The sequence below is a fragment of the Varroa jacobsoni genome, unplaced genomic scaffold (genome assembly GCF_002532875.2).
Source record: "Varroa jacobsoni isolate VJ856 unplaced genomic scaffold, vjacob_1.0 scaffold_234, whole genome shotgun sequence".
Classification (NCBI taxonomy): domain Eukaryota; kingdom Metazoa; phylum Arthropoda; class Arachnida; order Mesostigmata; family Varroidae; genus Varroa; species Varroa jacobsoni.
The window spans coordinates 37,784-49,834 of record NW_019213136.1 but is presented as its reverse complement, the minus strand read 5'-3'; the positions used below and the strand labels follow the sequence as shown (position 1 = coordinate 49,834).

The following is a 12,051-nucleotide window of genomic DNA, read 5'->3' as shown; positions in this document are numbered from 1 at the left end:
TTCTAGCAGCATATAATATATATGTTACTTTAATACACGAAACAAAATATAAACACAATTGGAAGTATCCAAATATCCCGTTGTCATAAGTTAATGTTTAACATCATAATTCAATTTTATTCTGGTTTGGGACTGCGATAAGTTTAGATATAACTATACCAAAGCCTTCTAAATGGCTAGGTCATTAGATAATGGCTTGACAACCCATACAGCGCCCACCCTGCATAGGTTTGTTAAATGGCCGATATCGACTCAGACTTTGCAAATCATTGCCACCCCGTATCACAGCAGCAGCTAAAGCAGCTACCCTGCCGAAAACTACCCCGAAGCCAAATGGTTGGTACAGTCAACTTTTCCTCCAACCCCCAAATGAAACCCATGCCACCAAAGGGATCCGGCCCGATGAAAGGCTCCGATTGCCACAGATCAAATGGTAGCTTTTTCTATGGGGATGCGTTAACCATGCGGCTCAAGGTTCCCCGTTACCCATAGTTCCAAACCGGCTGGCTTCTGGGCTGCGTTGAGCGGCCAACTGCCTGCTAACTTAAGATTATCATACATACACCATCAACTCCCATCAGTGGGAGAACGGATTGAGTTAGTAGTTGTATTACTACCGGCCAACAGTATGCGGTACGTATCTGCCCAACTGAAATGAGTCAGCCTGCACGCTCCTGGGCGCTGTTAAACCGCAAGCAGATGTTTGTGTAATAGTTCGGTTAGTGCCTTTGCTACAGTTCCCGCCGCTTCTTTCACTTTCTCGAAGAGGACACAGAAACCAAGCAAGAGCCTTCCCTATGCATACGAGCGTATTTTGGGTACCATTATGTATATACTTATCCTCAATGCGTGCTATTACCTTGAATTAAAATGCCTCTAGCCTGTGACAAGTAGCATGTGTATCTACGGGCATGCTGGGAGTGCGGCCCGACTCGTAACGTCGATGAGTCACTCAGGGGCAAGGGATCGACATCAGGAGTAAATCTCCCCGCCCTCATTTGTAATGCTCGCATGGGTCTACGACCATCGTAACATTCTCTTGGACTATACGAATGGATAATGGAGTTCATCTCAACAGCAGCGGCTGTGTCGCCCTCATGGTCAACAGAAGCACGACCAAAAATCATAGGAAGACTGAAGTTTAAATGTTATGATAAACCAAAAAGAAGTTCATACCAACGCATCATGTGGAAGGGGATCTGGGACGCGTGTAGCAGTCATACTGTGACAAGCACATCAACGCTCACAATAGAAAGAGTAATCTTCGAAATTCCAAAATCGAGCTTTCAGCGGTCTCATGAACTGATAGCCTTTGTTGCTGAGTATGCTCCCAGAAAGCCCCTTTTTGTACTGTACGTATAAAAGTCATTGATTTCTTCGGATATCCCTGCGAAAACGCTTGACTAGCGACTTCGTAGTTGTTGGTTTGTTACCGGATAATAACATCGATTTCTAGGAATGCTAGGAAGAAGACCTGGTATAATTCAAAATGATTGTTACGTGCTGTTATTCTATGGGAAGTGAAACCACTATTACTATCAGCAATGACGAACTCAACTGAAATAGCGAAACGGACAATAGCATCAGCAGGAACGGCAACAAGCCGGACGAGCTCCATTTCCGCTAGAACGATCATTCTTTGGGCCTTACATGGCTCTGTTAGGCTGAGGCATCTCCGCCCTGTTCTCCCAAACATTCCATGCATGGGTGACAAACATGTAAGTAGGATGTCATCTACGACGTTCGGCCTGTTCGTCGACTATATTCTATTCAGTTAGGAGCGGCGGGGGGCAACCGGCGAGACAAAATTTCAATTGTTCCTTTCTTTCCATATGTCCCTCACGTTTCCGGGACTCATTTAGTCTGCTTAGAATGACCTGCTGCATATCATTGCTGTGGTTGGGCACTTACGACCGCTGTTGAATGTCCCGTGTCGTAATGCTGCGAGGCCTGTCTGCTCGAAAGCGCTGCTGTTACATTACGCGGTTCAAGGTATACATATGTATATATATATATATATATATATATATATATGGAGACATCACACAATCGTATTTTTTTTAGAGGCACTGGCGAAAAAGGTAACTGTTTAGCGGTTGTTTACTATGCAGCGGGTTGAGAGGCACTCGTTGATGCCTCCAAGGCAGCGTTAAACGAAGCCGTTGTCAGAGAAGCCAGAACGCCACCAGCTCCACCTTCCGTTTGTATGGGCTTCCCGTGCCATAAAAACGGGACCAAACCAATTCACTGTTCGCAAGTCACTACCGCAGTCTACCGTCGAGGTGAATCTCTCACGGAAGTGAGACTTGAGCGGTTTTACAGAACGCGCCTGCCAGAAGTTGCTCCGGTTCTGTCCCTATATCCATTCAGTCCTGTAATGCTCCGATTGTGTCCATCCCTACCATTCGCCTATGGCAGGCGAACCGCTCAACCAGTTTTGCGGCACTTCCACTTCATTTCTTCAAGGAACTCACCGGGCAAAGCACTTTCTGTGGCCTTTCTCTCGTCGTTTCTGACTTCAAGCATCACTCGCTCACTCGATCCTGCTGTGACTCGCAAGCAGTGAATCCGCTGACCGCACCGATCCGTCTTGCAGGACATCTACTTCTCAACGCCTCGCTTCCGCTGATACGGGAAGACCATTGCTCACTCTCCTTAGATGCCTCTTATACTACGCGGAAGCCACAGACGAGGATGCCTCCGAGGGGGTTGAGGGTAAGGACGAGTTTTCCTGAGTCACTGTGAGGCGTGGAGAGAGGGGGTGGCTGAAAGCTGGAGGAACTCCAATCTCTTTGGGACGGCTAGTGGCTACGAGCACTAGTAGTATTACAAGTAGGTTCCTTCATCTTCTATGTGAGGCGGTTGAAACTGGGTTCGCAGAGCACTAGTGAGCCGACAAGATGAACAGAGCCACGGAGAAGTCGAAGCCTGGAGCCTCAAGAAGCTGACCTCACGATCTAACTCGCTGCTGTGCAGTACGGATGATACGAATGTGGTGGAGTATGCTCGACTTCATGGAAAGTATGCTGATCTGACATTTACCTGCGTGCCTCGCTACTGAGTAAGGGATTATCATTATCGAAAGATTGGATTGAGATTTCTCCTGATCGTTAACCTTATAATACATCCGGTTGAAGCAGAATTAAATGAAAGTGATCGGATTTCCTTTTGGGGTGTTTTTGCCTTGCGATACATATTGGTAGACTGATAAGATTCGCTTGCACACAATATTTTACAAGTTACTTGCCGTAAGAGGACGATCAGCTAGCATAACTTAAGTGATTTTTCAGAAACTTTTAGTCCACACGCTCGGGCATTTTTACCGAAATAAAGAACTCTGAAAAACAAATGAGATTGGAATATTTACGTATAGACGGTTGAGCAAACCAGATTGCAATTGTGATTTTCCATTACGACTAAAAGTGATTTACCAACCAATCTATCTTTGTTACGGTTTCAGGGAGCAAAGAAACAGCATTTGCTCACGCAATTGCAGCTGCTGGCGTCGTTCATACAGTAGCTCGCGCTTGTAGAGATGGCAATCTACGAAGCTGTGGCTGCTCGAACGAGGAGCGACCAAACAACCTCCACAAAGAGTGGATATGGGGAGGCTGCGGTGATAATATCGCCTACGGATATAGGTAAAGTTCTGATTCTTCCAAATTATTTGAAGATACGAAAAGTGATTTGGATTTTTTTCATCCATAAATATCAGATAAATGGAAATGCCCAGAATATATCGTTTGAGCTCCATTGCCACCGTATGCGTCTTTCATTAAATAGTTAATTAAAGTTTCAATGTTTGGTTCTAATATCAATGTTGGTAATAGGTTCACTGAGGGATTCGTGGATCTACCTGAGCGCGAGCAAAAATATGGCAAGAATACGCCTCAGCAGGGGAAGAAGTTAATGAACCTCCATAATAATGAAGTTGGTCGACGGGTAAGTAGATAGTATCAAGGTGCAAAAATCCAACGAATTAGAAATATCTGCAATTTAGATATTGGCATATAGAAGGCTTTTCGATTAAACTCTAATTAACTCCCTACAGTAATTTCACAGCTCTTGATCTGAGGGGCCGCGCTTGAATGGTCGTCAATGAGACGCAAACGAGATAATCAATTGCCCATAAATTTAAAACGTTTAGTTTTTGCATTTGTCTTTATAGCGTTGAGGTTCACATAGAATACAATTAACGTTACTGCTGCAAACCCAAATGTCATCGGACAATGCAGTGTCGATGTATTATGACAATTACTAGATGGATATTACTTGTACCGATGATAAGAGGAAAAAATCACAGAAAGCCCATCCGTACCGAATAATCATAACTGATGCTATTAGACATTATTGATGTACATTGCGAATGTGAGAAATCTAGCATTTAATCATAACTTACATAGCGCAGCATGTGTGATCAAGTAGAAACAGTTTTTAACGACGTTTTTAGTCGAATTCGGTATTCAGCTTCATGAAGAGCGACCATATTGCAATACACCATCGTTTGTCGTTCGCTTTCTCTTCCGAAGACCATACAGTTTATAGAGGCCACGAGTCACCCTGGCGTCCTTTGCAATCTCAGACGCGATGGCGCCTTTTCGGGCGATCAAATACCACCCAACCCGTTAGAATATTACAGCTTTCCTTTCGTCCCGTACAGAACTGCGGCACTTTCTCTGTGCTTCAGTTTATGATGCTACGTCAGCAACACTCAGTGATCCTATCTACATCTCCTTGTCAGCCACCAACGTGTTCGATGTATCCTACTAGCAAGGACATTCGCACAACCTGCTGCTACGTGCGTCTTAACAATCAACCAGTCATCACCATAGTCCGTGCCGTTAGATTAAGAGGGAGCGGGGAAGCGGCAGTGAAGTCTAATAAAGACGGATCATGTGCTGCGAAAACAAAAAGTTGGTCACACCGCAGTCGACTGCACCGGAGCCATGCTGTGCTGCAATGTTAATCGACACTATCCGGAGTGAGCGGAAAAGGAAAGAAACAAACTATTATAAGTGCTAAATGACCGAGATCACAAAGGGCCGAGATTATTCACCAGGGACGGAGATCAGAGGCGGACAACGTGAGGGTAGAGCAGGCTTCCAATCCATGCCGATCCTCTGATTTAGGACCATCAAGATAGGGATCTGAAGAACAGACGGACCGCGCCAGGCACTAAGCCAGCGGCTATCAGTAACGACAGGAGAGGTGGCAGTTTCGTATTAATGCTGCGAGTAGTAGAAACATCGGACAAGTCAGCATTGGCCTTCGAAGCATCTGCTGAAGATGTTGCGTCTCTGTCCGCTCTCTCTCTTTCCCCTTTTTCGATAGTTATCCCGCTGGGCTGCTCTGATAAGGGTAAAGCTTGGGAAACGGTCCTGTTGATGCAGGGCCGCCTCCCAAGCTTTCGTCGTTAGCCTTTACCAGCCACTTGACGCCTATTGACAGGAAGTCTCGTTGTTGCAGAGGTTCTGGTGACACTATCATGTGGATGAAAGGAATGCGTTCGATAGATGCGGGCGGTCACTGTGAGCCGAACGGTTACTCGGTTGTTCGGCCCTATCCTTCACGAGACCAGACGACATTTGTTCACTCGTTAGAGGAAGGGATCGGATTCCCCGCCAGACCTGTCTCGATACAGGGTGACTTATGGATAGCCCATAGGTTGAAGATAGCCGTTGTAAAAGCTCGGTAGGATAAACGCGAGTAGAAGCAGAGCAACTGCAGGGAGCCAAATCAAGTATCAATCAAGGATCGATCATGCCCTAACCAGAAAGCTGCGATCCCATTAGACAACTAAGTTACATTGGGAATGCCTCTGGCTAACACGCTGAAGCAGAGATCAATTCGAGCAGATCACAAATGGTTAACAGTAGGTTTGTATGCCCCGACTGAATTGCTTACCATTTCAAGAAGCAGGTCCTGTGTATAAATAGATTTATCGATCGATCGCCGAACCGAGACGGTCTGTGTGTGTTTGAACCGACTTATGTCCTGATTAATATACTACACAGCGGCGTGTATTTACTCTTCTTCATCCTCAAGATATTTGTGGAGTATTTGCTTACTTTATATTCTCAGTCGTTAGCCTATCTGGATTGGAGCCGCTTTTGATTGTTTTTTGCATGAGAGTAGGGTGGGACAAATATGTTAGTAATGACTAAGGTGAGTACGGAATGTAGCAAACAAACAGAATCTGGGGGCAACCAACGAAAACAAACGTATCGGTGATATTTGTCGGTAAAGAATCGTTACATAACATGACGTAGCCATAATTGAGACTATAATTTCTAAACTGTGAATTAGGGCTATGTGTAAAATATTACTATTTTTTCATCTCTTCGGCTCCTGCAGCATCCATGGATCTGAGAGCAGGCAATCAATTATAGACTTGGAAAGTTTTCATAATATTTATATGATAATCTTCGATGTAAAGTCTTGTGAATCATAGCCTAGATTGAAACTAGAATATATAACAAAACACATCAAACTGAAAAATGCGTAGATAAACGATTTGTGTATAGAGAAAAGAACTTTTTTAACGTTGTTGGTTATAAAAAATGATTTTTTTTTTACCCAAACCTTTGGATTGAATCTAACGGAGTGCAGTAGTTTCTCTAAATTTCGGAAGGACGCACGTTCTTCATGCATTTAGGTAAGATGGAACTCGCTGGAAAACTCTTTTCCGCTTTAATTTTCGAAACGATTTCAAGTAAACTGTCTTGAGCAAATATGTTTTTGTTAACTCTTCTTTACTGTACATTACAATGTATTGTGACTTGCCGTGCCAGATCATGTAAGCGGTCTGCGACACTAAATTGAGGTAAAAAACAACCCTTTGGTTGCTTTTCGAAGTCGAAGGGCTAACGAATTACTTTGAGATGCGTAGGCGTAAATGACGACTCAGACTGCACGACTGTTCAAAGGATCTATCGAAGGCACTGAACAACGTTAGCGTCAATGAACGATCAGAAACGAGTTCGTTAATTTCCAGGTAGAGATATTCGCTCGCGTTTGGCCATTGTACACTTATATCAGTTGACCACGTCCAGTATAGCGTGTAGTCTTAGCCGTATAGCTGACCGAGAAGCTTCCGATCCAGCGTCTTTAAGTATCTTTCACCTGATGGCAACATGCAGAATGTGCACAAAATATCTAGGTGTCTTTTCCTCCACATCAATCTGTCTAGCAATAATAACAATCTACTATTAGATTAATCGTAATAGGAATAGTCACGTATTAACGCGCAGACAATGAGAGCGTTTTATAGAAGTAATCACCTTCTAAAACTGCAGCGTCTAACCTAAACTACACGTCAGGGTTTTCGTATACTGCCCCCTAGTACAGCAGTTATGATACGACTGTAACTCTACTTGGGCCTTGATTGCTAAACTCTGGTCGTTTCGTAGGTTTAGAAAGGAGTAAAGAAGAGTATTAATACGAACATAGTCAAATCGAGTTAGGAAGCCAATGGCCCAGACACCTACAACTGTCGACGACATCTATCTGCTCTGGTATTGCATGGGTCTGCGTCGCATAACCACCGCTGACTAGAAACCGGCTTGTAGCAAAATGAAGACCATCAAAATATCAGTGGCGTGAATACCTTTATTATCATTGTGACGCCATCAGTAGCAATTATTAATGTAACAATATTTGACTGTTTAACAATGTAAACTATGTACATGTAGCAGCTAGTCACATGCAATACGCGCGAAATAAGCAAATTTTCTAGCTCTATAATTGCAATCTGTAGTGCAGTGGGTTGTGTTCTAAAATGAATAAGTTTTCCGTCAACGAGGTTACTCATTAACGAGAGAAATTCGCAAATTTATTTCAGTGTGAGGTTTGAGTCTTCGATTGCATTGCAGTGCACACCTCGCTCACACGTAACAGTGAAGGGCAGTGCGGAACGTGACACATCTAAGCAACGATCTCCAAGTGGAGATCCCACACAGGTGTTTGGAATTTATTTCGAAAATTGTTATCTTCTATTTGTTAATGTAAGTCTGTGTGCTATCCCAATGTGTATCTGTACAGGGTCTCTTTTTGTTTTCCTTACAATTGAGTTCCTGCTTGCACTTAGCCCACTCAATGTATAGAGCGATATAGCAGGAGAATGGATGAAAAAAATCCGCTGTCTTTCGTCATCGCGCCCGATATGATCATGGGTAGGAACAAAGAAGAACGAAAATTCTCGCTTGTATCTTCCTTAATCGTCTATTGTGACCTCACCATAGTTCTCGCTGCGTTCCTGTCCAGTCTCCTACTATGGCTATCTTGCCGCTGTTTGGCCGCCACTTATAGGCTCGAGCATAGTATACCGGGATGTGGTTTGGAGCGGCACCAAAACGTTCGAATGGCGATGATGTTCTGCTTTTCGAGACGAACCGCCTAAAAAGGGAGATTCGAGCGAGTAAAAAAGATCGTTCGCCAGGGGAAATATTTGCAGTTTGTGCCTTCATGAGTTCTACTTTTGCCTATCTACTCATACGTGCGCACACACGCACAAAGATGTAGACAGCCAGTCTTCGTATTTCCGACATTCACGGCAGCGGACGCACGTTCCCTTTTTTCACCTTTCTTCTCCAATCCTCTCCTTGTAGGGCCCCCATGATCGACCGGCAAAAGTCATCGGGCCATTTTAATCCCCCAGCCTGCGATCATCTGGGGGTCTCCTCTTTTTCTGATAACGACGCTATAGGTATTGAGGCGCAAAGAGCCGAAGTGACCGGACGTAGTGCGCGTGTCCATCCTGCAGATACGCGTATATATCAGCTTTTTCCGTGGGCTTCATATTGGTAGAAAAGTCGCGATGACCGTTTTGTAGAACGTAGCGTTGCTTGTCAGTGTCAGCTAACTAGCATGGCTGGTACGATGGACCGCTGCTCAGGGCAAGACTGATTTCGATCCTATCCCATTCCATAACGTCTCGTGTTGTTGCCTATGGGAGGTGAATGGGCGAACTAGCACATAACAGGCATATTTCAAACTATTCCGTTTCGACAGGGCCATCTACGAAATATGCTGTCACCCCAGCCCCCGAGACGAATCCGACAAAACAGAGATCGCGGAACGATTTCGGACAACTGATCGACGAAGCGGCCTCGGACATTTTCGATAGCCTCGTTTTGTCTGTCTTTCATGGGTGTGAGTGAGTTCGCTTTGCTACCGGGGACGTTTACAGGCGGCCCCGCGTAGCTTCTGTCCTGAGAGTCATTTCTCTTTGCGCGTCAGCAGGAAAGCCAGCCGACACAGCTGTTATTATTATTTCGTTATCCGTTATTATTATTATTTCGTTTTATTATTATTCGTTTCTCATCCTAATCTGCATAGAAGGGCAACATGGTCTGTCCGATAGAAGCAGACCCGATGGTCGTTGAGCCACTTTTTAGTTATCCTGGTGACTATTTTTGTAATCCTGTGCTAAATATGTTCAACGCATGCTTGAAACAGGCCTACTAGGGTGAGCGTCAGTAGAATTTAATGGTTGATACCACGAAACGTTTCTAAGTGGCAGTGCGAAGCGAACAGATCAGCACTACAAGGACTTGTCAATTGATATCGCACTTGATTATATACTTATTACGAGTTCCCGCCTAAAAATAATATAGACGGTTGGAAATTTCGGCTCTTAAGAAATACAACACGTATTTCGTCCTACCACACCATCTGTGCTTTGATCTGGACTAATAGCGTTGAAGTCCTTTATTCAGATGCTCCTTTTTTTGAGCTATATGTGTATTGACATAGTTACTCATGCACCTTCATGCATCTGTTCACCAAGGAAAGTTTGGCGTACATACTGGCATTTCCCAAGAGATCACCAGCCAAGGCTCCGTTTAGATTGGAAACCTTAAGTAAAACGGTCTATCCTACTGCTGCAGAGCTGCTTCTTCCTATCTAAGTGCTGTAACGAAAAAACAGGATATTACTGTAGATTGCTTAAGAGACCAATTTCAAAGGCCACTTATTGATAGGTGTCCGTATCATCTACATAATCTGCTAACTTTTTTGACCCTGGCCGTTTCCAGGGGTAATTCATTGAACAGTAAGCAAGTTGGCATACAATGCAAACCTCTCCCTCTTACAGCGGCGTACTAATCGGCTATAGGTGGCCGTGATCAATGCTACCTCCTGCTCTTACTTTGTATACGTTGAAAAGATAATTGTACTACCTTCAAAGCATTTCCTTCAAAAACAGCGAACAAGATAGGAGGGCGACACAGCTGAATAATATTATTAAAGACATCCGCAGGTCTAAGTACGACCGGCGGCTGTTGTACTCGACAGCAATGAAGTAGATTGAGAGGAAACGCTTTATGCATTACTATAGAATTTACTATTCCAAACTCGATCTATACAATAACCACCACGACAACAACAACATTCAACTAAGAGAAAACAGATCCCAGAAGCTAACAGGGCAAAGTCTCTCGTATCGTCAACTACACTGCGACACTGAAGAATGATCTCTAGTTCAAGGAACGCATCCGTTACTTTTACTTACGCTTCCTTGCTTTTACTCAGGAACAAGATGAAGGCAGGTATGCACTCTCGCGAAGTACAACGAATATGAGATACGGATGATTTCAAAGAGTGTATCTCCAAATAGATGCTTCACCAGTTCCGGACGTCGATGCGTGAACGGACTGATCCACACTCGTACCCGCTCAAAACGTTCGGTTCAACGCTAGCGAATACACATGTGTCAAGATCAGCCGTTGTGTTCTTTATTTTAGTCTAGCTTCTGACTGTTGTTTTAGCATTGAGAAATTCATCGCGTGGTTGATAGAGAAAAACTACTAGATGATTGAATGTGTTTTTCTGTTGAGCTAATGTGACATGAACTGCTCAGGAAGTCCGTTACCTGAGTAATAAGACTTGAAATGTCGGTCTAAGAGACATGGAATACGTTGCCATCTATTATATTGTAACTCCTCAGAGTTCACTAATTGCACGCCCTATTATACCTCTAGACATATCATTGGTGTGTGGTGTTCCCAACAAGTCACCTACCGAGCACATTAAGATTCGCTGTGCTCTTTATTTACCAATATACCCTTACGACGTTCCAATACTACGGTCGTTCGTATGAAAAAAGCTATTTGCTGGGTCAAAGACTTGAAAATTGGGACGAATTTGTATATGGCGTGTGAGCTGCTGTTATGGAACTGTTCAGACGCTTCAAGAAATAACAGTCCTTGTAGCCGTAATGGTGGGTTGACGAGCTGCAGCGGCGGAGTTGAACTCGGCAGCTGGGCCAAGCCCAGCAGTAGGTATTCAGCGTGCTGTGGTATCTACGAGCCCTAGCTCAAAGCTATTCCTCGGTGATACCGTTACATTTGCTTTCTGCAACTGCCTCCCCTGGCAGTCCTACTCAGCTCCTATTGATACGCACCAGAGTTGGTCTACGCGAGGGGCTCACGAAGGAACTGCTGCTTGATGCTGGCCTAGCTCTTCCTTTCAGGTTTTGACATATTGCTTTATAAACGCACCAAGTATAGTATGTAAAGCGCCTGCGAGTTACATGCCAGCCAACGATTGGCTGGTCGCCATTCTCGCATATACATAAGATGGGGTAGCAGCGACCTGCATCTGGCTCAGAAGCGAAGTCTACACGTAGGAAAACACGCAGGGGTAAAAAGAATGCCGTCAACACTGGAACCTTCGCTAATAGCAGCAGCCTGGGCGAGGGCATTGGTAACGGAAATGGCGACAGCCAGCTGTACATAAAATAGATATCTTCCTACATCGATCGGTACAATTCTCACAGCGAATCACTACGTGAGACCCCATACGGTCATAATCGGTCGAGAAGTTGAAACATAATTAACTTCGTATAGCAGAACTTTAGCGCTATAAAGGCTGTAGAAATTTATTCGCCTATGCCGAAATGTAGCATTGTCATAGTTGAACGCACGATTTCGCGTTTTTGCCCAACCTGTGTTGCGAATTGAAAGAGACAGGTACATAACTATTTAGGACACTTTACCAGACGGCAGCGACTCAAGCTAGCCGAAAAATTTAGGTTACACATTTAACCTAATC

General features: G+C 44.3%; 1 protein-coding gene across 4 annotated transcripts in view; it reads left to right on the top strand.

Moving 5' to 3' along the window:
- LOC111273912 (protein Wnt-5b) overlaps window positions 1-12,051 on the top strand; it is a 105,933-nt gene that overhangs the window by 87,376 nt on the left and 6,506 nt on the right. For all 4 annotated transcript variants that reach the window (XM_022855952.2, XM_022855950.2, XM_022855951.2 and 1 more), the window contains 2 exons: window positions 3,461-3,641; window positions 3,831-3,942. In XM_022855952.2, the coding sequence (XP_022711687.1) occupies window positions 3,461-3,641; window positions 3,831-3,942 (293 nt within the window). The remainder of the gene's footprint in view (window positions 1-3,460; window positions 3,642-3,830; window positions 3,943-12,051) is intronic.